This window comes from Oryzias latipes, chromosome 11, assembly GCF_053564925.1.
Source record: "Oryzias latipes strain Hd-rR chromosome 11, Olatipes_Hd-rR_3.1".
Lineage (NCBI taxonomy): Eukaryota > Metazoa > Chordata > Actinopteri > Beloniformes > Adrianichthyidae > Oryzias > Oryzias latipes.
Window position 1 is genome coordinate 13,780,604 of NC_136247.1, and position 27,477 is coordinate 13,808,080.

The 27,477-nt window shown below is 37.4% G+C and overlaps 2 protein-coding genes across 11 annotated transcripts in view; one reads left to right on the forward strand and one right to left on the reverse strand.

The window, feature by feature from the left end:
* Positions 1–5,959, reverse strand: part of rxrba (retinoid x receptor, beta a) — a 29,571-nt gene extending 23,612 nt beyond the window's left edge. For 4 of the 10 annotated variants that reach the window (XM_020707170.3, XM_020707168.3, XM_020707169.3 and 1 more), the window contains exon 1: positions 693–833. The gene's annotated coding sequence lies outside the window, so the exon portion shown is untranslated. Of the gene's footprint in view, positions 1–692; positions 834–859; positions 954–5,782 lie in introns of those variants that run through there. The other 6 variants (XM_078955347.1, XM_078955349.1, XM_011480990.4 and 3 more) reach the window with 4 other exon arrangements.
* LOC101175332 (uncharacterized) lies at positions 361–27,461 on the forward strand. The gene is made up of 9 exons (XM_078955280.1): positions 361–381; positions 786–974; positions 6,820–6,894; positions 7,234–7,286; positions 7,387–7,507; positions 10,411–10,502; positions 26,088–26,188; positions 26,561–26,839; positions 26,947–27,461. The coding sequence occupies exons 1-9, from the start codon at positions 361–363 to the stop codon at positions 27,399–27,401; spliced, it is 1,386 nt and encodes a 461-aa protein (XP_078811406.1). The 3' UTR covers positions 27,402–27,461.
* The last annotated feature ends 16 nt before the right edge of the window (positions 27,462–27,477 follow it).

The following is a 27,477-nucleotide window of genomic DNA, read 5'->3' on the forward strand; positions in this document are numbered from 1 at the left end:
TCAAAACAATACCAAAAGATTAGGTAGAGCTTCAGTCATTATCGGACTGCGAGAACTGATTTCTTTAATCCGAAATCTGCGTGCATTTTTTATGTTTTTTTTGTGTAACGTTATAGTTGAATTTTGCAGAGGAGACAGTTAATGCTAATGCCGAATCTGTCTTGGCCCTGAGAGGGACATTATGTTTTACACTAAAAACATAAACAAACAACAATATTAATACATCAGCAAAGGAAACATACTTAAAATGTATCCAATGAACATGACCTGACAGATGGCAACAAACCTGACAACCACTGACTGACAGTCAGCTAATGCTAGCAACAACAGCACAAAACTAGCCATGCTAATGTTACAAGTATGGGGAAAAAGTCATCCAAGGTTTGAGAAAACTAATGAGCTGTTTGCAAACTAAATTATGATAAGAAGTTTCAATTTAGCATTTAAAAGTAGAAAAACTTAGCGTCACATTTAAGGAAGAGACTTGTGTTGACTAACGAGCTAAGCGCTGTGACTACTAGCATTTAGCCACCTTTTGCAGCTAGCAGCAAACTGGACAACTCGAAAGGGTTGGAGACCAACAGAGCAAACAAGTTCTACCCATATCGCAGCATTCAACTATTAACACATAACGAAGGACTACATAATCATGCAAGCAAAAATATTTTTGGCACAAAAAAGCGAATACTGACGTTTTGGCGACGCACCTCCTTCGCACGAAAAGATGTAGCGACTAGGCCCGTGTGAGTGTGAGTGTGTATGCCTCCCCCCTCTTTGCCTCGTAGTCAACCCTCCCTCTCTCCCCATGCGACGATGAAAACATGATGATGGTGGAGGTTTTGGCTAAACGCGTTCTTACCGTTAAATTCAAGCCCCCAAATCCCTGCAGTGCAGTGCAGCATGGCCCTTATAGCCTGGTGGTGGGTTGCGTGGCCATGCTGTGCCTCACATGTCTGCGGGTGAGGGAGACACAGGTCAGGAGGTCAAAGCTACTTCAGTTCACTATGAATATGAATTTCTAAGAAAGATTTGGCATACATTTGGCATTTTGCATGCTATTGACTTACAAGGCATCAATAACATGTTTACTGGAACAACACACACGGCTTTCATTGGAGCTTTTTCGATTCTTTGTCATGGAAGTACAAAACAAAAAAATGACTCCATGGCCACAGATTACGTTTCACTATTACATTGTGTGTAAAAGTCTGTTACCTACAAAAAATACTTGCCAAATTTTAAGTTTTGTACTGACATCCATAGTTGTATATTATTATGCGGATATTACATTAACAAAGGAATGTGGACTGTTACAGCAAGGGTGGTTAAATTAAATTAATTACTTGTAATTGGTTTTTAGATAATGAAATGAATAGGGGGAGATCCACCCAAGGCTTTAAAATGTCATGATTCCCATCTGTATGCAAACTGTAGGTAATTAAGCAGATTTATTTCTCAAATATTCTTTGAATAAAATTAGGTTGCGAATTCATTAATAGAAGCTGCTAAGAATATGTAGAGTTACAGTAAATTTACCCAACTAGGGGTGCACCTTGAAGTAGTGGTTTCTCTCCCCTCACAGCAAAAAAGGCCCTGGTTTGAATCCTGGCTGGGACCTGTTGGTGTGGAGCTTGCATGCCTTTCTCATGTATGCATGGGTTTTTCTCTGGGCACCTCAACTTCCTCCCATAGTAAAAAAAAATATGCTTCATAGGTTAATTGACGGTTTTAAGTTGTCCCTGGGCGTATGTGTAGTTGTGTGGCCTTGCAACAGACTGACAGTCTGTCATGGGTTCACCCTGGCTTCACCCAACAGTAGCTAAAACAGGCTCTGGCAGTCCCATAACCCCAAAAGAGATTAATTGGGTTTGGAAAATGGATGAATGGAGTTTACCTAAATATTTTTCCCCGGAGTGTTTTGTTTCATACATGTTCTGCTGACATCAACATATTATTATTTCATGTAACAGTATTTAACCATCAGTTGTCTAAATAATTATAATATTCCTTTTATTAGTCAGATTATTTTACCTTTATTAAATTATTCAGTTTTCAGTAATAGATCTTCCAGATGTTGCTCTAAAATCTACAACCTTCTTGTCAACTTGACAGGGTTTTTTTTTCTTCTTGTCATCCTTTGGTTGAAAGTTTTTTATTTCCTGTGTTTATCACGCCTCTAGGGGTGTAAAATGGCATTACAACTAGCTTTTTTTTTGATTAAGTTTGTGAACCTACCAGCTAATATAAATAAAAACACTTAAATTCAAAGAAGTTTCTTTCATGTATTTTATACAAACCAAAAAAGCTGATGAAAGTAATTGGTCTGCTTTTTCTCCCAGTTTTACATCAAACTGACTGATAAAAATAGAAATACCTGTCTTACAAACAAACATGATATTGGGAAGACAAAAATCTGTAACATTTAAAATTTAATCTACATCCGTGGTAGTGCATGCTTGTTTTCTGTGTTTCTAAAATTTCCTTAAAATAGCTAGCCAGTGTACAGTAAAAGTACAGTTTTTTGCTCATCTAAGTCGGCTCTACTGTATTATACGTTCATTTTTAATTGTCACATGAAAACAAATTATTAACATTCACAAAAACACCAAATAAAAAAAAACCCTGCTGTTTTTTTAGTCAGAAAATATAAAAATCTGTTTGGGAATCCTTGTAGTATGATGTTGAAACACAAGATCTAAAATTACTCAAAGTGTTTAACTCAAATTTGATAAAAATGATCTACTGTTGATTGCACTAATCCACAGATTTGAATTTTTTTTAGTTGAAGGCTTTGCTTTTTGACGACTTCACGAAGTAATCTGTTTCCTGTGAATTTTGACCTCATAACTCACCTAAATTCCTTCACATCCTAAACAATGAACACAACAAGACACCAAAATAGATGTGAACGAATTTTTTTATTACTTATTGTAATACTTTTCAAAACATGACAAGAACAGCTCAAATCCATTGGGCAACGGCAAAATTCTTACAATCAGACATAAGACTGAAATAACATAGTAGGAATATATTTTTACCTTCACTTGTTCATATGATGCACCTTTTTTTTTTTTGACTGTGAGCCATTGATTTAAAAACATGCTTTTATAAAGTTGTGTAATGTCAAACAGAACCACAACACCAACAATACATCAGAGTACCCAGTTGACTACATTTTACACACAATTAAAAACATAACCTAACCATTTAAGTCTTTTGAAGTTGGATCCTTTATTATTCAATAAAGGATCCAACTTCTTATAACCCGATGGTTTTGCGTTGGAAACGTGCTGCTGACTGATCAATAAGAATAATGGGGCTGTCCAAAATTTTTAACACAAGCTGGATGTGCATGTGTGTGACCGTGTGAGAGTGTGTGAGCGCTGCATGGAGGATTAGCCTTAGTGTGTGTCCACTAGTGATTAGCCTGGTCAGTGGGCCTGTTGTGCATTCACTCAGGACATTAGCATATTAATGCAGCCTCCCTCTTGATCTCCCTGCCGTCCTCTCCCTCTCCCGCTCTGTGCCCCTCTCATTCTTTCTCTTTCTCTATACATATTTTCCACATTGAGTTATTGCTTCCTGCAGCCTCGATCTATAAATTTGACCAATTTCAGCCAATCTTGCTGTGAAGAACAAAAAGAATAAGCACAAAACTTCAAGCTGCCTGGTCCATCCTTTTTCTGTTTAGCTTTACTGTTTGCTTACCTTCTTTTTTAGTGAGTACTCAATCTCTCTTTTCTCTACATCATTCGTATCTTTAACTTGCCTTCATTTAAGCTTTTTCTTCTCCAAGTCTGCCCAATAGACCTTTTTCAAACACAGGAAAGAATATACTGAAGCATGTTGACAGAGTGATGCAAGCACACACAGAGTCCCACCCTTCATTCATAGTCCTTTCCAATCTCTGATCCTCATTTTTTCATTTTGCTACATTCACACCTACCACTGCAAATTTAGAAAACCGTCACTGTAGAGTGGACTGAACACATTGAACTTTTCAGACATTTCAGCACTATAAACAGAATAACCTATCCAAATGTTCGACACCTACAGAACCTTTTTACACTATTTTACCTTGAGAAACTTTAAAAACAGTATAAATCATAGAAGAAACTATTTTTCACTGCTAGAGCTAGCAAAAAACTATTATGTCACGTGTTAGAAAGAATTATGTTGGACTCATATTGCCTGTTTGGGAACTTTAAACATATAATGTTTACTTACAGTTATCACATGGAGTACTTATTTAAAAAAAATAATCTAACTTCTGGAAGTGTGAAGGGAAATCCTTTGATGCCTCACATTAGCATAAACACACTTTGTCCCTCATTCAAGATCACTCTTCCTCCCTCTGTTTGCCTTTCTGTGCATGTCTCTGGTCCACTCACAGAGTCACTGAGTTTGATCCCATCCACGATGGTCTGTCCCTCGCTGGTTTTCAGAGGTCAGGGGCGTGATGTCCATCCACAACTCCTGGTTTCACATTACTAGACACAAGAATTGCGTTTGGACAATCAACTCCGGACCTCTAACTCTTCAGCCTATGACCATTAGGTACATCACCTGCTTGTGTGGGCAGGTGGGAGAAAGGTACTCAAGTTTTGAGCCTCCCAAGTCAGAGCAGATTCCTTCTGGGGCTGATGTGAACAGAAGGAGGAACTCATACTAGTGAAAAAAATAAGGGAGCAAGAAAACTCTTAGTCAACTCAGTCATAGCTGTTTTTTGTTCGGGTGACACAGTGATAGAAGAAGGGGTCACCACCCGGGGGCAGGCCCGTCCTAAAGGAGGCAGCACTGTGACCATGCACAAAAGAAGAAGTGGGTCCTTCAACAGTCACACGGATCAAAGAGGACAAAAGGCTGAGATGATAACTCAGCACAGCAGTGGAGCGCATTATCATCACACACATGAGCAACAGTGGTAGTAAATTTCACAGAGTTAGAAACAGGAGGGTGGAGTTAAGGGGGAGCTTAAAAATGAAAAAGTAAAGCTGTGGCTCTGATCTAATTTGCTGAACGCAACATTTTCTCTTCATTTGATTCGCTCCTTGAGGCATTCTCGCTTTCCGTGGGACCATGTTTTTATCCAAACGATGTGGTCTTTGCTGAGGCCTGGTCTATTCAATGGAACCCCATGTGCTGTGTGCCCACCATTGAGGTGCAGAGTAGCACAGTCACAAAAGACGGCAGAGTCTTCAGCTAACTAGAAAATCCACCACTTTGTTTGAAAAAGTGAGACTTCAAAACCCGCTAATGGTTTTCTCTTGCAGTAAATAGATAGCTTCTGTAAAGAAATAGTCAGCAAACACAAAACTTAAGACATTGTGCTCTTTCGGATGTTAGATAAAATTAGACCTTAATATAGATAAAAGTATTTGTTCAAGTTTAGTCAAACAATAATTGCTTTTCAATAGGATAGATTCTAGTCTGTGGCTTCTGTGTCAGACTGTACTTCACTTTTTCAGACAAAAACACCAAATAAGTAACATTCATGTCCATTGCAGGTTGTGCAGGAATAAGAAGAGCTGGAATCAAAGAGCCTAAACTTCTCTTCTTTGCACTTGTCTACAGCTAGTTATTCCACACAGGACTGCTAGACTTTTCACATTTACATGAATAAAGAAAGATCTTATTCTTAAAAAGAAAATTAAAAAAGACATGAAGGCAACAGTGCAACAGTTTGAAGTACTGAAACCTTTTGGAGCCTAAAATCTGGACAATTAATTACTGCAAAAGCACAAGATAAAGTCCCTCTAAAGCACGTAGCATTCATCCTTACATGTGCGACAGGCATCCCCGCCTCTCATCCATCCTCCTTCCGTTCTGGGTCGAATTTTAGCTGCATTGCTGTCGACGTCTGACCGCACTTGTCCTACTTCTCCATCTTTCACCCTCTGTGCCTTTGCTTCCTCTGATCCTGCATCCTTGTGCCTCTCCTTCTTCAACCCTTTCTGTCGTGTTCACCCTCCGCCTTTACACTTCCTTCGCCCTCTCAATTTCCCCGCCCTTCCTCTCTCTCTCTCCCTCTCATTCCTTGTCTCTCTTGCACTCTCCCTATCCTCATTTCATGCAATGCTGGGGTTACCTAAGAGACTGGGCCTCAATGGAGAAAATCTCCTTTGGTACAATGAACTGGGCATAGGGGAGGGGAGAAATAAGGGGGGCAGGGTAGAAAGAAGGGGTGTTGGACTCAGAGAGGGAGGTGGAGTAAAAGTGGAGGGAAAGATGGTGGGATGCAGATGCAAGCAGGGATGGAAGGGGGTGCACAAAAAATTGAATAAGTGGCTCCATTTGTTTGATTTCGCTTCAGTGGTCAGTCTTTTGACCCCCCTTCCCCTAAAAAAAAAAAAAAAAAAACTAATCTCCACACCCCACCTGCCGAGTAGCAAATAAAGTTATTAAACTTCAATAAAAAAATGTTTTAAGTACAACAAAGTTTTATTTTCACTTAGGTTTTTTTTGGTCACATAAAATGTGTGACATTTTGATTCAACACAGAAACCTATGGAGTCAGAGGTTGGTATCTTGTTTGTTTTCCCTCATGGGTGTCTTAGAATTTCAAAAAAAGAATTAAAACTTTTTTTCACAAACACTATTTAGAAAGCAGAACCCCAATCTGTTCAGAACAAGCAATTTAGCTACTCTTCTTTTCCCTGTCTCTGCTTGAGCGATGCTCCCACTGAAAAAAGGCCACATGACACACACAACCTTGTGCAGACGTTAGTTACTGATTAGCACAAAACTGTTGCACTTCATTTTCTTGCTGCACCTTATTGAACTTCTCTTCCATTATATTAAGTGTTGTTTGTCTCCTAGTTGGCAAACAAGTCCCCCGCTGCTCAGCTCAGTGTCTTTACAAGTCGCCCCAAGCCCCTCTACTCATCTGAGGATGTAAGAAGACAATAGAGCTAATAAAAGGAACAGAGAGATAATTACAGCATGGAGAAAAAGTTAGGTTGGATCCTGGAGTGCAGCAGCATAAGAGGATATTGGGGTTACATTGGGGTGTATTTTAATGCGCTTTTCTTTGAATTTATTCTTATGAACTTGTATGTCCTGCACAAATCCCAGGATGAATCTGGGACTTGTGTTAATGACTCTATCAGGCCTTGATACCCAGGGGCCCCTGCTGAGGGAATGGATCCGAGAGGATTGGGGTGTTAGAAAGTGGCACAGGAGGTGTCAGAGTTGGGTTTTAAGGAGTTCTGTGTGTCCGTTTGTGTGTACAAGTATGTGTATGAGACTGGAGAAAGGGTGGTGATGGTGGTGATGGTGGTGGGGGGGTGTGTGAGGGCAGATTGTCCATGGTTCTCTCTCCTTGGCTGAATGAAGTTATATCCAGGCCCCTGTCCATCTGTTACCGTGGCAGCCGTGGTGACCAAGGTGTTGCCATGGCGAGGTGGACACAAAAAGGCGTGGCGTGGGAACAGGTCCAGGGGTCAGGAGTGAGGGTCAGAGGGTCAAGGGTCACAGCCAGCTGGACAGCACACAAGAGGAGGCCAGGGTGAGAAAAAAAGGAAAGTTTGATTTTCTTTCTCTCCTTTTTCCTTTCTTTTCTGTTTTTTTTTTCTGCTCTGGAGGGAGACGCTCGAAGAGTGGACACCACTGGACATTAACATTGAACTGTGAGGGTGAGATGAAAAGAGAGGGGGGTCGCAGAAAATGAAGAAAGTAAGAAGGGCCATGGGATTCACAGAGCGGGACCCCACAGCGACTGGGGTTTTGGAAGCCCTCTTTGCCTTATACCTTACTGATGGGTAATCATGCATAGCATTTGACAGGCAATTGACTTCGGTCAATGTACGCAAATGTGACTATTGAGAGGATGTGGATGGCTATATGTGTCTGTGTGGTCATGGCGTGCACTTTACCCAGACAAGTGATACCCAGAGAAAACAAAAGACCATTTTACAACTTATTATTCTGGTCATTTAGGTTAAAAAAATCTGGAGGGAATTTTGAATCCGAATTTGAATCTAAATGTGCAAAAAGCCAGAAGCTATTTTTCGATGTTCATTTAATGTTAGTCAACTGTTGTAAAATTTTTTACAAACAAAATTACTAACAAAATTGTTTTATAGGATTTTTTTTGTACCAGTACAAGTTTAAAAAAATCTAATAGTACTAATGTAAAAATAAAAAATGAACGTCATTTGTCTTTGATATATGCTCAATCAGAAAAAAAACCTAGATTTAAAAAAAAAAAATTCCTTGGTACAATGTGTCTTTAAAAAAACAAATAATTATTATCATCCACTGTTTCAATTTATTAACAGTTTTTGTCTTGCAGATATCCAGGGCAGTTGACTATAGTTCTCTGGACTTTAAACAACAAATAAGTGCAGCTGTGGTCACAAAAACATCAAGCTGCTTGCTCACAGATTTAACAAACTTGTTTGTTACTTCCATTCTAATCTCTTGAGACTTTTTCTTTCCTGGTCTCCTCCTCTTTTGGTGCACATTTAGTGTGTTACCCACCACAACAGCATAGTGACTAATAGTTAACTTCTAAATTGGCAGACTGTCTGATTACAAGAGTGAAGACACTTGTTACTAAGAGCACACCATCAGTTCCCTGTGATCAATTTATTTTTAAGCTTTTTAAGAGGCACCTCTTTCAATATTTTGTATTTTAAGTATTTATGTTATACATTTATTCTCAAGCATTGTCTGGTTTTTAATGTTTTAGACATATTTGTGTCTACACATATGTGTACACTTATTTATTAATATTGCTGTCATCTTTAAATTGTTCCTGTGATCAATGTGGGTTTTTCCGTTATTAACAAAAGGGGGAAAAGGTTTTGATTAGTTTAGGTGTTTATGCATCACAGGGCAGTGATTTAAGACCCAAACTGCACAATCCCCAGTCCAAAAACACAATTACATTTATGTGTCTTCTTCCCCTCCCGTTTTTTTTAAATATGAAATGCTGTATAATATCTTTTTCCCCCAAAAAAGAAAAATGTATCTAATCAAAGAAAATGCTTTTTCCCCCCACAAACCTGGCTGACAGGTTTGTTGAAACGAGAGAGAATGTAAACATGCAGGGCAGGGAGGTCTAATACCAGGATTAGGGAATGCTGATCTACATATCAATGAAGGGTGAATACATAATAATGAGGCAAAAATCCTTTAAGAGTGCAGCTTTGCATGAAACTGGCAATTATTCCAGTGAGAAATTGCATTTGTTCACATAATTTAGGAGGTTTGATCTCAACTAGGGTTTTATTTTCCCCTGAGGCATCACTCTGATGAACTCTTGACCAGTAAGGAACAGAAGCATGAGAACCATCACACCTGAACTACTTTTGTATTTTTATTTATCTTTATCTTTTCTTCATCTTTTTTTCTTCTTCTCTTTTTGTCTCTACCTTTTTACACCATTCTATACCTTGCTTGGTTTGCACAAGAGCCCAAGACACCGAAGCTAATTTCCTTGGATATGCACTGTACTGATTTAGATTCAGATTCAGATTCCTCTAATGGTTATCTCATTTGGCAGATATGAAAGCCCTTCTGAACACTGGTGAACTGGTTAACTAAATGAATTCTGGTCAGCTTGAAAATAAGCATCTGACTTCCTTTTATATACACTTGTACTGTTTAAACTCACACACGGGCATTACCAGCAGCATAGAAAAATCGAAACCCAGTGGAAATACTAATAAGTGTGAAAAAACAAGTCTGAAGACATAACATCGATAAATATGATGAAGAGGAGCAGGTATTTATATATACATGTTAGTCAGGGGAGTGGAGGGCTACATTTTGCTTTCATGATTCTTGTTCCTTATTGATCATTGCTTGTTTTCTTCAAGTGTCCACAGATGAGCAGCTGTTGGAACTGCGATGATTTGTAAATGGTTGAGTCTTGAGTTCACTCCAAAGAATGCTGTGTGTGAAAACAAACCAAAGCAGGTGAATATGTGAAACATACTGCATCCAAGGCTGTTCCAGTGTGAAAGCAACAAAACATTTCTAGAAAGGAAACAGAGTCTTCAGCTATCAGACTTCTCATTTGTGGAACAGACTTCTTACTTCTGTTAATAAAATACCTGTATTCATGCTGCCAGTGACCTAAAATGCCCAAGGGAGCTTCAGGATGTGCTGGACATCTTTCCTCACTTTCTAACTGAATTATTTTCCTCTGCCTGCACTGTAAATTGCATTTAGACATTTTGTTGTTCTCATGTGTAATTCAAGCTCAACTGACTAAGCTCTTGGACATGTTGTTCCTGTAAATTAAAAATTTGAGTCAAATATGACTCAACTAAACAAAATTTCTTAATATGAGATTTTACGTTCAGTTGATTTAACATTTTAAGTACAATCTTCTTTTGGCCCTTTCAATTTGCAACCATTAGATGGTGCTAAGCGGGAAAATGATCTCTTCTTCTTATTCAGAAGAAGAAGAAGAGGAACCCGCATGAAGCCTTCATGAACTTCAGACTCCTTGGGCTGCATGGTGGGGCAGTAGCTAGCACCTTTACCCTCCAGTAAGAAGGGCCTGGCTCCTGCCCTACGTGGGACCCCTCTGTGTGGAGCTTGAAGGTTCATTTAACCAGTTTTTCCTCCCATTCTCCAAAAACATGCTTCATAAGTGAATGAAGTACTTTAGTAACTGAAGCCCTTTGACATATTCTGTTGGTTACTCATATGGATCAATATTGAGGCCTATATAAGAAAATTCAGTTTATTGATATCTATTTGGATCAAACTGTAAAGGAAACAATACATTTGTCCTTTCTTGGTTTGCTGTTTTTCTCACATTTTGTTTGAGACCCTGAGATACGTTGAGAACTGAAACCCTAAACATAAACTTAACTGACGTTTGGAAAATTCGTTTTTACCTTGCAATGGTGCATTTTTATCAAATAACAGAGTCCATTACTTTGTTGGTGCATTGCTGCATTTTGACATTACATTTTATTTTGTTGGTGCAAAAAATAATCTTCCAAAATGGAACATGAATTAGATCATGTAACATGTATTAGATCTTAAATTAGTACAGGACAGTTTTTATTTTTTTTGTTTTTGTTGCACACTACACTCTGTGATCCTATGAAACTGTTACATTTCCTAAAATGGATTTGGTTTTCCTTACAGGAAAAATTCCTTCAACACTCACAAAAGTGTCATATATTTGCAGCTTCTTGTTGACGTTACTTTTCAAAAACTTGAATTACAACACTTTAAATCTATTTACAAGAATCTGAGACACAAGAACTTATGCAACAATAACATTTCTCTAACAATGTTAAAATAATTCATTTAGGCAGTTGTAGGATGCATTTATTAAATAAATATTTGCTCAAATTAGGGTGTGGACCTGTAGATGGTGTCACACAAAAATCACAATCTGGGAGAAAGAAAGCCTATAAAGCAAATAACCATTATAGATTTTACTATTAAGCACAAGCATGTCACCATGAGCCGCCACAATTCTGAGAATTAAAAGATTGAGAATGAGGGAAAAAACAAAAAGTAGTAATGAACGCAGCAGCAGTGAATAGGTGCAATTGAAACCTGCCCCATGGCAAGACGAAGGGATGGCAAAATGCTGAGCTGCATCAGTGGATAACACATTATGACAACATGGATAAGAAGGGTCTTACAATGCAATTACACCCATGAGAACACACACATGAACAGAGTAAATACGGTCAGATTTTTATAGGGATGAAGGGAGCGTAAGATCCATACCCCTTTACAGCCCATATTATAATAGGATTAGGAGCAGCCTCAGGAGGACGTAGCAGGACAAGTCCAATGCTCCGTTTGACACCTTTTGTCCATGAGCCCTGAGACGCAGTTCACGGCAATAGGATGAGGGACAAAAGCTTTTGAACATTTTGTTGTAGCTACAAATATATCCCGATGGGGGAACGTTGAGCCTCAGGATCCACTGCACATAAAAGGAGACAGTTAATTTGACAGCTCAATCAGATTTGTCAGAAAGATCAGAGCAGTTATTGCAAACGATAAACATTTAGACAGCAGGTATTCAGCAGTTAAAATGACAGTGCTTTAGTCTTTCTGACAAGCTGTTTCATATTTATGCTCCAAGAATTAAGCACAACTTTTCAAACACTTCACAATCAGAAACTAGCATACCAACTTGCTTTTTAAAACTTTCACTGTATTCTTCAACATGAATTTCACTTTAAGTGTGATTGTCTGTATGAACTGTGAATGTCTGTGAAACTCTTTTAGTTTTTTATTCACGTTTATTATATCTTTTGCAAAATAAAAATTGGAGACTCACAGTCTCACAATCCTCCAAGAATGGACACACAAAACTGCTTGCCATCACAGATTCTTAGAAAGGAGGACACTCAGCAGTAGCTCAGTAATTTAGAAATAGAGATGCTAACTTGGTATAGTTTGAGCGACACATCATTTAAGGGACAAAAGTAGTTCAGAGTAGTTTAGAAACTGCTGATCTAAACAGAGATCTTTCCAGAGTTTCAGACAATGATCCAAACAAGGTAGAATATGACGAGTGTAATTTTTGTGGATGAAAACTGTCATACCTGAATTAACTATAACTGAGGTGTGCAGAACATTATTTCTGGCTCTGCAACATTTCAATCCTCGAAGCTGCAGCTACGTAAGACATCACCAGGTGTCACTTCTGTCCACTAAAAACAGGAAACTGAGTCCACAGCTCAAATAGACTCACAAGAAACAGAAGACTGAAGAACATGCCTTGTGTGATGAGTCCTAATGTCAGCAGCAATATTCAAATGTTAGAGTAGGATTTTTATGGCTTCAATAACCTCAGTGGTGGTGTAATGATTTGGGGTTAATGTTTTTTTTTTGGAAAACCGCAATAGCACTGACATTTTAGCCATCTTCTGATGGGGTCACAAGGAGAATTTAATCTTACAGGACCGTAATTTCCAAAACATGACATTAACATGAGTTAACTCCAGAGGCTGCCAGAGGAGTCACCAGTCAACTGAAGAACCTTCCACATGTGGTGGAATTGAAAATTCACCTGTCAGGTCTACAATGGCAGTCATGAAGTTGCCTAAATGAGTCTTTACTTTGTTGAATCTATGCCACATAAAATAGGGCAACTATAAGAGGCAGGAGGAAGTCAAACCTCTGAATAGAAAAAGGAACCCATAAAATCGGTCAGGGAGTAAATATCCTGTCCTTTTTCCATGCATTGGTGTGTTCTAAACACACAATTCTCAAATCAAATCAAACCTTATTTTTATTGAGACAAAAACTTTTTTTTGGATAAATCCTTAGAAATTTTCTTAGTCTCTTAGTTTGTGTGCCGACACATCTTTCTGTATCATTATTTGACAAGAAAATTTGATTCATTTCTTTTATTGATTTCCTAATGCTTTTAATTTTTTTGTCTGTTGGACTCATTTTGAACTAAGTTCCCCACTGCTCCACTTTAGATATAAACAAGCAGGAATAATCAGTTTTAATGTTGGTTTCTCTTATTTTGATAATTAGGTCATGCTGTTGCATCCGAAGCAAGGATCTCATCTCAGTCTGAGCGATTATTGGCATTCTCAGTGATCGTTTCACAACCCATGCCATGGAGATGTGACACAGAGATTCTCTGTCCTCTCGTCTGCCAGAGTACTCTGGGACAGCAACCAAAAGTAGTTTTACGACCCAGAGCTGCTGACACTCATTTCCTGCCAAGATTAAGAAAGACAAGGTTAAAAGTCCTGCAGTAGCAGTCACTGATGGAAAAGCAAGAAGACACACGTGCACACTCTGCCCGTGTTTTAAGATGTAGAGTTGGGTGCATTTACACGACCAAACTGAATATTTGTTATTTGACTTTAATGATTTTAAATTGAACCTTGAAAATGCAAATGATTTTTGGAGGAGACAAGTGTGAATGTATTGATCACAAAGGAAGCAACCAACTCTGAGAGGCATTTTCAAAAAGACACTGCTGACTTTTCATCATGAACAAAACATATCATAACATATTAAAACAAGTCACATATAGGTAAGAAAGCTATTTTATATCCATATCTAACCTGAGTGCACTGTAAAACAAGGGAGAAATAAGGAGTGTGACAGAACAGGTGATCCAACAAGGATCAACTGTAAACCAGACTCTTACACACACTGCAGATCTTTAACAGGAATTAAGAGGATAATAACAATTTTAAACCTAGTGTGAGTCAAAAACCAAGGAAACACGAAAAACTAATAAAAAACAAAGTAAACAAAAAATGATGTGTAATGTTTCTGCTGCCAGGTAAACTTTTTCAATAAATGGAAACGCTAAAAGTGACATTTTAAATTCGTTTTCAGTTAAAAAAGCGACTTTTATTTAAATGTTAGCATCAAGTACAAAAATACAAAAACCTGAAAAGTCTATGTTCCAGAAAATGATTGTATTGCTTAAGACTAAATAAAAAATATATTTTTTAGCACTAATGGTCCACATGTATAATTCAATAACTAATTGGTGTGTCCATTCATTTCTGCTGTTATGTTGTGTGGCATGGATGTGATGAGTGTGTAGCTTTTCTGAGGAAGTGTGTTCAGGATATTTTATTGGTGTTCTGTTTTGTTAGGTTTGATGTTCTGTATCTTCTTCTTTACTGTATTACAAAGATAAATGAGCTCTAAATCAGAAATTGGTATTTAAGGAAATGTGGGAGGATGCCAAGTCCTGTAGAAAAAATGAAATCAATGACAGATCAGAGATCTATAAAGTGCACTGAAATCCACAATAGACAGCTGCACTGAAATAGGGCCTAACAAAACACAATGGACCAACACCAACAATAATTACAATTTTGTATCATCTTGTAAGAAGAAATTAAAACCACAGTGCAGAAAGAGGGTATTTTTTGTAATGTCCAGATGTGAGGTTTCTGCTTCAAGAGAAGTTTGAAATGTGAAGCCAGAAGTTCAAGTAGGAGATAACATTTAATTCTATTTTTACATTAGTTTGAAAAACATTTGACAAGTTACTTTATCTCTCTCTTTTTTTTTTTTTAGGTTTTCCAGTTTTTTCTTTAAATTACATCACTGTTTCTTCTGTCACAAGAACTTGACACACAGTCACCCGTGACAGAAATCTTCCTTTGTGTAGTTAGTTAATTTGAGTCAATGAAGATTTTTTAAGTAAGAAGACACCATTGTGGTTGCTGGGAGATTTACGATATACCTGCAACACCCTGACTCTGTTGAGCAGGTTACATAAGACTTCCTGCAGCTGTGGCAAAGTCTCCTCCTGCAGTGTGCAATTTTATGAATCTTTTTTCGAGCATCAATGCCATTTGGATCAAAAACCATTTACTTGCTTTAATTATTTTGATTGAATAAACAGCACATGTTGTGCTTAAGGGTTTATGTAGTTGCTCTCAAAAACACTAAATGAGATCCTAGGGAATCAATGTGAGCAACAAAAAAGGAGGGAAATGGTCTGAGTGGCAGAAATGCCTGAATGAAAGGGTCTTACAATGAAAACGTTCCAGAGAAAGGAAAATCTTCATTTTCAAGGCAGGTCATTAAAATACGTCCTACAAAATGGTTGGAGTAAAAAAGCAGTTTGTGTGAAAAAAGAGCGGTGCATGTGATTACTGGATAAGGCCTGGACAGGGGCCAGGCCAACCAGACGGACGCACAGAAAGGGAGGTTTACCTTGAACTCCACTTGTCTCGTCTCTGGGGCGGGGTCAGGTATTGTAGCGAGGTCTGACAGGGTCATGAAGGGACTGGAGGGGGAGACAAGGGGAGGTGTGGAAGGAGCAGGGACAGGGGCTGCCCTCGAGGTCATGGGGTGCTTACCCTGCTGGGGGCCAGAGGGGGGAGGAGGGGTAGATATTGGCAGATTTTTGTGGGGTGCAGATGCTCAATATGCAGATGTCTAATCGAATTGTGAGGCCATGAATTGGTTCCCCCTCCTGATTTGCATCAGGACAATCCCTCGCCGTGACTTAGGGGTCAACGGAGTTCCCCTGGACAAAATGAGCAGCCGGCTGCAGACGCCCCTGAGAACGTGTGAACTTGAAGTAGACTTTACTCATTGACAAAGATATTGATTGATTCAAATGTCTGTCTGTCTGGGAGTGCGTCTGACATCTGTCTTTTTCTGTTAGGATATTGTTTCTCAAAGGATTTAAGGGATAACACTGATTGCTGTTCAATATCTGCTAAAATGCAGCTACTGGCCTTCATCCTTGAGAGCAATTTCTCCACAGTTAAAAACCAAATGGCTATAAATTTCTGAAATCATTGATTTCAGTTGTAATTTAAGCCCTTCTAGTATTTTTTACTGAGTGTGCTCAAAATATATAGTTGAAAAAAGAGGCTTCATCTGATTAGTTTTGTCATTTCTAACTAGTTTAGCCTGTTTTTTCTCCTCTTTGTCTGAGTCGTTTCATCAAGCAGCCACATCAGGAGGGCGTCCCTGCCGGCTGCTCACAGACAGCCACTACACAGACAAGCTTTTGGTAATAAAATAAAATTTTAGGTATCTCTCTTCTCAAGTCACAAATCTGTAGCTCATATTTATTCTGTTTGACCAGCTACAGAGAAAAAAAAAACATGGACAATGACTGAAAAGTTTCATTAGACACATTCATTGTAAGGTTATAAAGAAAGGAAAAATTTACCAGTTACGTAAAAATTGTGCTCATTACTAACTGTTTAATGAGGGACAGTTTCAACATTCAAACAGGCGCCGGTTTAGCACGTGCTGGTTTGCGGCGCCTTCCGTCCATGAAACCAGGGTTCGACTCTGGGCTGCTCCCTGCTCCCTCTCTACTTCTGTGCCGGTCCCAAGCCCGGTTGCTTTGAGAAGGTTGCATCAGGAAGGGCATCCAGCATAATACATTGCCAAGCTTACCATGCGACTCGTTCACTGTGGCGACCCCTGATGGGAAAAAAGCCAAAAGAGGAACAAACAATTTCAACATTCAAACTAAAGTTGAGGTTAAAGTATTGCATATTTTTACTGCCACCAAAATGCTCATTCTCTCAAGTGTTAAGAATGGGAATGTTAAATGCAAAATTTTAAAACCTTCATGTGAGAAAAGTCGAGAGTAGATTTGAAGGTTACATGTATGGAAAACTTTGTTTTCTCCGTGCAAACTGATTATCAAACAGGGTTCTGGCTGCTCAGGCTTTGACCCGTTTGTCTCTTCTTCCCCAACTTTTGTTTTCCTCATCTTTTCTCTGATTAAGTGACACGATCCCACATGAATCCAAGAAATGTAAGAACACTAAAAATAGCTTCAGAATGGAACTTAATACAATTTACTGTCTTTTAGCCAACTATATTCAAACCAGCCACATTTTTTTATCATCCAATTTGTGAGACAAAGAAGAAACAACTGTTCTATTTTAGGAATAAAATACATACTACACTAACAGACAGATTATGCTTGTGATAGCAATGATAATTGTAAATTTTTTTATTCTTGCATCTGTAATCTTTCATATTACAGCATCTTGTGCATCTGCCTAAACAGCTGTCCCTTAAAGTAAGTTCCTTATAATTAGTATTAGAAATGCATTAATGCTTCATATAACATGATTTTATCCAGTCTGGCTACTATAAAGAGGAACGCTAAACACTAACATATATGTTAGTGTACAACACGGTTTTGTTTTAATTAACTAATGTGGTAATTTGACAAATTATCAGAAGACCGACAAAGAATTTCAGAAAAGCTCTGCTCTGGTTATTTCTGTCTTATCAGAGCTACTCTATATCTGAATTGCAACGCTCTCTAGTGGTAGAACAATTCAATCCTTTTTGGGGTGGAATCATAAATTTTTAGATGTGCAGTTCGTAAAGTTCTGATGTTGAAGACAAAAAAATAAATAAATGTACATAATCTTTTTTTTTCTCATTCAGCTGTGTTTTTGCCCAAAAACATTGTGAACTTTCATCAAAAAACTAAAGAAATGTGCAATTTGTGCAAAATTCAATTGTCCACCTCTATAGAGCAGAAAGAGGGCAGAAGAGTAGCTGTTGTGCTGCTTTGTGTTCTGGTGTGTACCATACTGAACACGGACAACAGACAGTAAAAGTAAAAAAAAGTAATAAATACAAAAATAGAGAAATGTACAATACAAAAATATAAAATACAAAAATAAAAAAAAATGAACAGAAGGAGCAGGGGAGTCTTTACATTTCCTTATTGATTCAACATAAAACCTTCTTTAAACGTTCAGACACAAATCTGCAGATGCTTTATGGATCAGTTTACTTGCATTGCACAAAACTCTGTTATTTCTTATAAAAAAAATTATGTTTTTACTGCTGTAGGTGTTTTTGGGACAGAAAAGCTTTATGACTGTATACAATTTTCAGCATTTTGGGTATTTCAGTATACATTCAACTCAAATTTTTTTTTTTTAATTTCTTGTTTATTTAACTATGAGGCAAGTATCTCCTTGGAAAATTTCAATCTAAATAAATATATCGTACCGCTTATTTGGTTTGAACCACAATTATAAACATTGATTAAGTTTGAGAGAGAGATCCGTGCATCTCTTGGACAACCTGTCAAACCCTTCTGAATCATTGAGTATTGCCTCTGTCACTCAGTCATGTGACTTTTGATGTTGACTTGCTGTCACAGCAACACAGTTTGATTTGAGTCTTTTACTTTGAAGACTCTTAAAATGAAACAATAAATATTTTGGTAAAAAATTGTGTTAGTAGAACACAACTTGTTCGTTTAATTTTAATCAGTTTGACTGCAGGTTTTCCAGGAAGACAAAAAATGTTCATACCACTGGCAAATTTTACCAAAAGTCATTAAACCAGCAACTTTCTTCTGGACTGGAAATAACACAGTTGTTTACCATGAGGCCATATGAGTGAAAAAATCCTCCTCACTCAAATTTGTCCTCTGTAGAGGGCATTTCTAAACCTGAATAACTCCCAACCACTGCATCCTATTAATTTAAATTATTTTGGTATCTATAGAGGACATTTGGAGCTTTTCAATAATAGCAAATGAGAACTAATGGAACTTTTGGGAATTGTAGTTTTTGGTGGATTTAAAAAAATCAATGGACTTTTTTTCGTCTGGTAGTCAGGAGGATATTATATATTCTCAGCTTTTATTTACATTTGTCAGGGTTTTAAATAATTTTGAGCTGTAAACTACATCCTTAATTATCTGCTTTGAAGCCTTGTTTGATTCTTTTCCACTTCAACCTGATTTACATTAATGCCCCACCTCTGAGCATGCTTACATGTTCTTCTGCTGAACTCCTGATCATCTTGAAAACATAATCACAGCTGCCTGCTGCTCCTCCTCTTGGCTCACACTCAGTTTTTCAAAGCAAACTTGATGAACAAGAAAATATTTAGAGCTTAACATTTACTGAAACAAAATCTGCTGCATTAATGCTTGACTGAAGGGAGTGGTTTCTATCAAGTCCTTTTCTTTTTAAAGAATCATAATTTAGTTTTGCATTTTATTCTGCTACTCTTCAAGTAACATTATTGTATAAAAGTTAAACTGTAGTTTTTTTCATGCATTTGGTTTTACATAAAGACTGTCAACATGTTTTTCATGTTTTCAACTAAAAAATACTTCTGTGTACATTTTGCTATTAAAGGCTGTGTATTATCATAAGGTTCAGCTCAGGAATATTTTTGTATGAAGTATTCATTTTTTATTAATTGTATTAACCCTTGTGCTATCCTAGGCACTTTACCATTGGGATTTGGGTCATCTAGACCCACTAGACAGTGCTGTGAACCTTTTTTCTTCAATGATTTGTGATCTTCACTGGTGTCCATGGATTACATAAAATCTTTCCACCTTTGTCATGGTAGGGAGAACATGTCAATGTAAGGGTGGGGTCATCTAAGATAGCACAAGGGTTAAATGAAAACAAATAAAATGAAGTGCATTTAAATCATTCAAAAAGCTTTGACATTGCTGCATATTTCCTTTGAGCAGATGTTGATGATTTTGCAATAAGTTTTAGTATTTTTATGTATCACAAAGGTCTATGAATATATATTTTTCTTTGACTTCTCTATAAGCTACTGAGGTTAAACATGGTGTCCTTTGGTATGCATCTTTAGTGACATCTTGTGGTACCTGGAAAACATTTCAGCTGAATCCCTCAATGAGAACATTTGAAAAGTGAAACTGTTAACAATAAAAACAAACATAGAAATTATTTTCAACAGCAACTTCCTTAAAAGAAGTCATCTAGACTGACATGGAACCATTTGACTGAACCTAAAACACAGCTCTATAACCATGTCAAAGGTTTTTGTTGACCTCTGTCATTTGCTGACTGATTTCGTTGTTGCGCTCCTCTTATTGCTTGCAAGAAAATTTGTTGAGGGACTGTTTTAAAAAAAAAAAAAAAATTTGCATTAGAACATTTTTCACAAAAGTAAAAAATACAATATAAAAAAAAAGTGTTTATCTAGGACTGGCTTTAAGTTTAAATGCAACATTTCTTTTTTAAAATTTCCTTTCCTTTGTGTTTTCCTCAAGGTTTTATCTGGTTTATCACTGTGATTCTTTTTTAATAGAAAACTTGCAGAATCACCATTGTTATCTGATAATGGCTGATGTTTTGCAAAGTTAACTTTGACCGGTACTAATTAATTACTATTCTCTTTCTTTGGACATGTTCATAACTTTTACAAAGGAAATATAAAGAAATTATGACAGACAACAACCTAGAACACATTTATGGGAAGATGAGTAAAGACAAACCTGAAACAACAAACAACTGAGGTGATGATAAAAAAAAGAAAAAGAAAAAAAAAGCAGCAGGTTTAATTGAAATATTAAAGCCAAACATAATGTATAGACTTTGGAGGCATTTTTTCAAGTTAAACACAAAACCAAACTAACTTCTGTTGTAAATCCGCCAATAAAAGTTTTTCATTCTGTATAATGTACCCACAGGACGTATCTCTAAAACCACAGAACAATTAAAATAAACAAAGGTCAAGGGTGTCTTTGGGTCAATTTTAACTATCCTGGAAACATGAATTTATATATATTTATAATGTAAAATTCAACAAAGAGAAATGGAGAGCTTTGAGTGAAACTCACAGAAAGTAGTTGGGGATTTGGTGCTTTTCCTAAAGGACACCTTTAAAAGAGGGTAAGCCAATTTGCATGAACAGTATGCGTAATTCTTTAGCCACAACCTGCTTCTCTTGCCTCTCTAGTCCATGTCTGGCCTTTAGATATACCGGTACTTAAAGTAGTATAATTAAAAAGTGAAATCCGAACGCACAAGTCTCAAAAATATCCTATATGTTGGTAGATATAGAAGATGTTCAAGAACATTTTCTGATGCCATTTTATACTGTGACAATTTACCAGTGTGTGGAATTAAATCATGTTTTGTCACATCCCAATTATAATAAATCTCGTTGTAAATGGTGGTGGAGGTGTAGATTTAAAAACATGACACATGTTTACTTTTCACATTTCTTCATTTCAGCACCAACCCTGATGAGCTTCAGATTGTTTTTTTTTTCATGTTGAAGTATGTCTCTGTCATGCTTCAGCTGTGCACGCAATGATATCTTCATCAAATCAGACAATGTTTGTTTTGCTTCTAACCAGAGACGGAAGTCAGATTTTAATTTTTCCAAAAAGGTGCAAACAAAAACGAAATACACCCTATGTCCTACAGTGAACCTTTTCCAAGGGACTTTCCAGAAGGTAAAAAGATGAAGATCAGACACCAGGAAAATGCATTTCTTTTTTAATGTAACAACACAATCTTTTAAATTTACTTCATTTCTTGATCTATTATGGAGTCTCTCTGGGCTTTCACTTACTTGAAGTTACAAAAGCAATATCAAAAAGGACAACATTTTCCATGTTGTTGTTAACTTTTGAAATACTGTACAGTTTTTTGTCCAAAAATGAAACTTAAAAAACTGCACTTTGTATTCTCCAGTGTCACATTACACAGCTGCCATGTTGTGAGACACTGCTGTAACTGTTTGTTAAACTTAAACATAAAAAGGTTCATGTAAAAGAGAGTTGCATGGTCATATTTACAAAAATCATGGTTTAAAAGAAGGTCTACCTTTTTCTCACATCCCATTGTGATGTTGGAGTCCTAAACTGTCAATGTCCTGTTTGCACATGCTGGGTGCACATTTCCAAACAAGTCACTGTTTTGCATTTTCATTTGCAGAACAGACTTCCAGGTGAGCAGCAGTGCAGAACAGTCTGTCATGCATCAATTCTCTTTAGCACACTTTTGCTCTCTGATAATGTAAAGACAAATGCAAAATAAAAAATACCTCATAAAACTGCTCTCAAACTATCTGTACAACTATTAGTTCCTTAGCATCTTTGTACTTGAACACACCACACCAATTAAAACAGCCTCCATCAATGGTGTCTTCTTTGGTTGTTACCCATGAGATTCACTTTGGCTTAACGAGATTTATTGATGATGATGTTCCTTGAATTTGGAATTCATCTCTAGAGAATATTCTGAATTCTTTGGTTTTCACTGAAATTATCTTTGGATTGATACTGATTGTATGAACTAAATAGAAATTAGATAGTGACAAGGGGGTGGACTTCAGGGGGTTATGATTTTTTTTATACAGAAAATCCTTTAGAAATTTAGTGTTTAATGCTGAAATATGGATCTCTTGTGACATGAAAAGACATGCAGAACATCGGTAAATAGGGTTTTTGATCTTATTTGCAGGAATAACTGTTTTCTATGGAGATTATGGAATCACAAACAACCTTTGTCAAGACATGACAGCGACATAAGAAAATTGTTTTGATATGTGGAGCCTAAAGCAGTGCAGGGAATCCAAATCAGTAAGAAATTGTTATGGGAAAAACCACAGCGAAGAAGACGGAAGATTTGCTTGCTCGGGCCTTAGAACGGACAAAATCTCAGCTCACCTTAGTGGTTTTAGTGGCTGGGATCTGGGCCGTGGCCACTTCCAAGTTTTCCCTCATTCTTTCTTTTGAGCTGTATATAATTGTATTGTAACTGGAAATTGCTGACTGCAGTTCTCAGAGTAGAAATAGGCTCTGATTAACATCACTTTGTAACAACAACCTCTTTGGGAGAAATTTTGTTTCTCCCTTCAGTTCAAAAAGGAGACAGTGGCTTTCATAAAAAGGAATACATTGTTTTGTCACCATCATAAATAACATGAATTTATTTATTTCCCTTGTTATTTTCTATGTTGTTGTGTAAAGTCTTCTATTGTTCACATTGAAGCAGAGATCATGTTTTATAATTAAAGAATAGTTGTTCACTTTAATAATTACATTATCTAATCTCTTGGTGTTTAAAAATGAGAAGGCACTAAAACTGCAGATCCTCTTTGCTGATATTATCTAAAGAAAAAGTTTGATTTCACATTCCTTTAAACCTGTCATCTCTCACGCAAAGGCTAAGAACGAGCTCAACCTGCTCAGAGGGATAGTTTGTACCAGATCACCTCACTCAGAAGCTGTTTAACTTGCGTTCATTGTTTCTTCTTTAGCGTAAAACATGAATTTCTTTGCGCTGCTTTTCCTCTGTAACTCTGTAACTGTGCAGGTAAGATGATTGCACTGCTGTTGTGTTACAATTTTCAGCTTCTATTTAACTATTGATTTTTTTTTCTTTGACTCCTGCAATAAATTTTTAACCGGCATGGTTTTCTAACAGACAAAACAATGTCACAAACAGGTTTATTTAATGCAAATGACAGCTCTGAAAACAAAACAAAAAATTTTAAAACCTGAATTTATAAATGAATGAAGTGTATGCTATTAAAATGTGATTTTTGTTTGAACTATTACATCCAGAAGTCTAAAAAGCAGTTTAACTTAATGAGTTGTACAAAAGTGAAATTCATAGTTAGAACTCTGTTTATTTTAAGGTTTATGGATGAAAAAGTTGGTGTAAAAATAACATGATTGTCCATAAATGGGGCACAGCACGCCTGAGTTGCAAAGCCAAATTAATGATGTGTCAGCAAATGTAAAGCAACTTTCCATGAGTTTGTGGTGGCCAGTGTTGCATGTCTGATGTTTGTTGTTCTGTAAGAGAATGAGAAACTACAATTGAGGATGGCTTTCATTCAGGAAGAAACCACATTTACACATTTTCAATAAGTCTAAAAAAACAAAAATTTCCTTTCTCACAGCCCCGTGACCCCGAAAGGGAAAAATGAATAGAAAATGAATGAATGAATGCTTTCTCACATATTTTCTTGCAGAAATTAAAGTAAAGAGTGTTTAGACATTCACATTTTATTTTATTTTTCACAGCAAAACATTCCCTGGAGTATTTTTGCACTGCTGCCTCTGGAGTCAAAGAATTTCCAGAGTTTGTTGGGGTGGCAACAGTAGATAAAGATTTTGTTGGTAGCTGCAGCATGATCATCCACAGAACAGAGCCTAAAAGTACTGTGATAAAAAAGTTTATTGACGAAAACTCAAAGCAAATTTGGTGGTATTATACAACGTGTAAGGAAAAGGAAAGATTCTACGCCAGCATCATTGATGGAATAAAGAAACACCTAAACCAGAACACAGTTAAATATGTATTTAGTTTGTTTGATCAAATGTCTTTAATGGAGTTGCTCTAATATTCTGTGCCAGCAACTCTATAATAGGAGCTTTGTATGATTATCAAACTTCAGACAAGTTGTGCTCACACCATTGAGATCATATGCATCAGTCTTCTCTAACCCTGAAAGGGAAGATCCTCCAGGTCTTTTGATGTATTGAAGAATCTCTGCAAATACTCTCTTCTTTTCATTTCAGTGAAACAAGCATCCCAGGATGCATCCCCGTCACTCCAAATCTTCAAATCTGCCTCCTTTTTTTCTCGCTTAGAGCCACTGTCTCTAAACCAGCTACATGGCTGCTCTCACCACAGCCTTCTACACTTTTCCTTTCATTCTTGCTGACGCTCTTTTGTCACACATACACCTGAAACCTTCTTCCATCCGTTCCAACCTGCTCACACATGCCTCTTCCCCTCTTTCCCACAGTTTCTGTTGTTTTGGCCCTAAATCAAATTAAGTTTAAAAAAGTCCAGTTACTGAGATTTATTGCATATGAAAGTATAAACTGAACTGTATATTACTGTTTCTTTTCATTTATATGTATCCTAGTATCAAAGTCCTCCACCTTCTTAACTTCTGCTTTTTGTAACTTTACTGGTCCTTTCCACAGCAAACCTCCCCCTATTCCCTGCTCTAACTAAAGACAACAATGTGCAACCTTTCATACAAGTCTTCCTACATCATTTGTTTGGCCTTGGCCACCTCTTCCTTCACCTTTTGGTGCATCTCCCTGTATTTCTGCTTTATTCTGTCCTCTCAGTGTCCCACTTTGTCTTCGCAAATATTGTACATTCCACCACTAAATCTCCTTATCTACTTTCCTCATTCCAGATCACTCACCTTACTCCCCGTCTCCCCGATCACTTTATGCTTTTGTCACATGCAACTCACCTGTGGGAGTTTTTGGGTTGTCGGGCCTGTGGAGGGTCATGGACAGGTGCAGCCACATCTAGCACAGATGTGTCTTGCAGTGCCCTTGTGGCTTGTGCAGCCACCTTAAGGGACATAATGGAAATGGAATAGATGATTGTCATAAATGATAAGTGTATTGTTAAGAATATGTAAGGATATTGTAAGTTACATGCACTTATGACGTACGGATGAGGTTGTTTTACGGTGCCCCAATGACACACTATTGTCATTAATACTGAATCCCCAAATGCTGCATGAGCAAGGTGTACAGGTGATATAAAAGAGCGCATAAGGATGCCCAAACTACACTCTGATTGTCCAATTTCTCACTTCTAACAGTCAGGCTGCAAGTATGGAGTGTGCAACACTCTTACCCTTACATAAGCATTTTCTACAACCTGTTGTCTGCTGCATGCGGGTAAAAGAAAATCTGCATGAACACTTTTACTCTACGTACTCTTGAGTGGTCTACGATCTTGATATTCCGTGCTGAGCGTCTGGAACCCGTACAGATTTGTCCAGTTGTGACTAGTTGCAGGTTACCAGTTCTTTCTCAAATTTCTCAAAACGTTTTTCAACTTTTTTCTAAAAACCACATCATTCGTCTTTTTAAGCTTCCACCACGTGGTCCTCTGCTATGCCTGTGTTCCCTTCCTCTTCCTCACCACTAGGGTCCTCCTAAACATCACCATGTTTTACAATCAGGTATGCCGAGGTTAGAAGAAAAAAAATGAGTTAAAATTACAAAGAAGTAAAATTATCTTCACATATGCGTCTCTTTCCTCATGTGTTTCGGGTGTCACATAGGCATAATTTTATTATTTTTAGTTTGTGAGACAGACTGGCAACCTGTCCAGGGTGTCACATGCCTTCGCCCGGAAGTGGCCAGGATGGGCTCCGGCAGCCCCGTGACCCTGAAAGGGAATAAACAGATTAGAAAATGAATGAATGAATGAAAATGAACAGTTTGTTTAGGAGGTACATCACATCATGGAGTAGACATTCCATTTTGTTGTTACATCAGAATGATATTCTGTTCCAGCGCACCTTCTAAGGACCACAATTCTATGACATTTCTGTCTTTCAGGTAAACATGTCTTTCAGCAGCATTCTGGCTGTGAATGGGATGATGAAACTGGAGAAACTAAAAGCTTTAATCGGTACGCCTATGATGGTGAAGATTTCCTCAAACTTGACTTGCTGAAACACGAATGGACTGCTTTAACAGAAAAAGCTTATGCCACCAAACTGACTTGGGAAAATAATAAAGTTAGTTTGAAACACTCTGAATACTTCTACTCTATCCAGTGTCCAGATTGGCTTAAGAAATATGTGACATTTGGAAGAGAATATCTACAGAGAGCAGGTAAACTTAGAAGCTTTCACTGCCAAATAGTATTTTTTTAAGTACAATAGAGACATGCAACTTTCCAATTAAAATATATCTCAATGAAGGTTTCCTTTTTTCTGTAGTTCTTCCATTAGTATCTCTACTCCAGAGGTCTAACTCCTCTTTAGTCAGCTGCCATGCTACTGGCTTTTTTCCTGACATAGCCGACCTGTTCTGGATGAAGGATGGAGAAGAATTTCATGGAGATGTAGAAAAAGGAGAGATCCTCCCCAACAACGATGAAACCTTCCAGATGAGCATTTATCTGAACACTTCCTCATTACCGCTGACAGATTGGCAGAAATTCAGCTGTGTGTTTCAGTTATTTAGCAGTCAGAAAAACATCACCGTCAGTCTGGACAAAACAAAGATCAGGACTAATGATGCCACACATGTAATGTGTTCTGGTAACACAGGTCTGTTTAATTTAGATAAAATTACTGCCTTAATGAATGAAGACTGTCAACAAAAAGTTATTTGTTTTGTAATTCACAAATGTTTCTATTTAGCTCTAATTGAAGCATGGTCCAAAAAATAATCATATCTTAAAAATACAGGTAAAAAAATCTCAGGTAAATGACTCAATGTCCCATTTTGATTTCAGATTCCTTTAC

Bases quoted from the DNA above. Each gene is read 5' to 3' on its own strand.
- LOC101175332 (XM_078955280.1), top strand. From the start codon at position 361: ATGGGGAAAAAGTCATCCAAG. The intron at 975-6,819 runs GTCAGGAGGTCA...TTTGTCTCCTAG, and splicing joins TGCGGGTGAGGGAGACACAG to TTGGCAAACAAGTCCCCCGC. The intron at 7,508-10,410 runs GTGAGAAAAAAA...CTTCTTATTCAG, and splicing joins GCACACAAGAGGAGGCCAGG to AAGAAGAAGAAGAGGAACCC.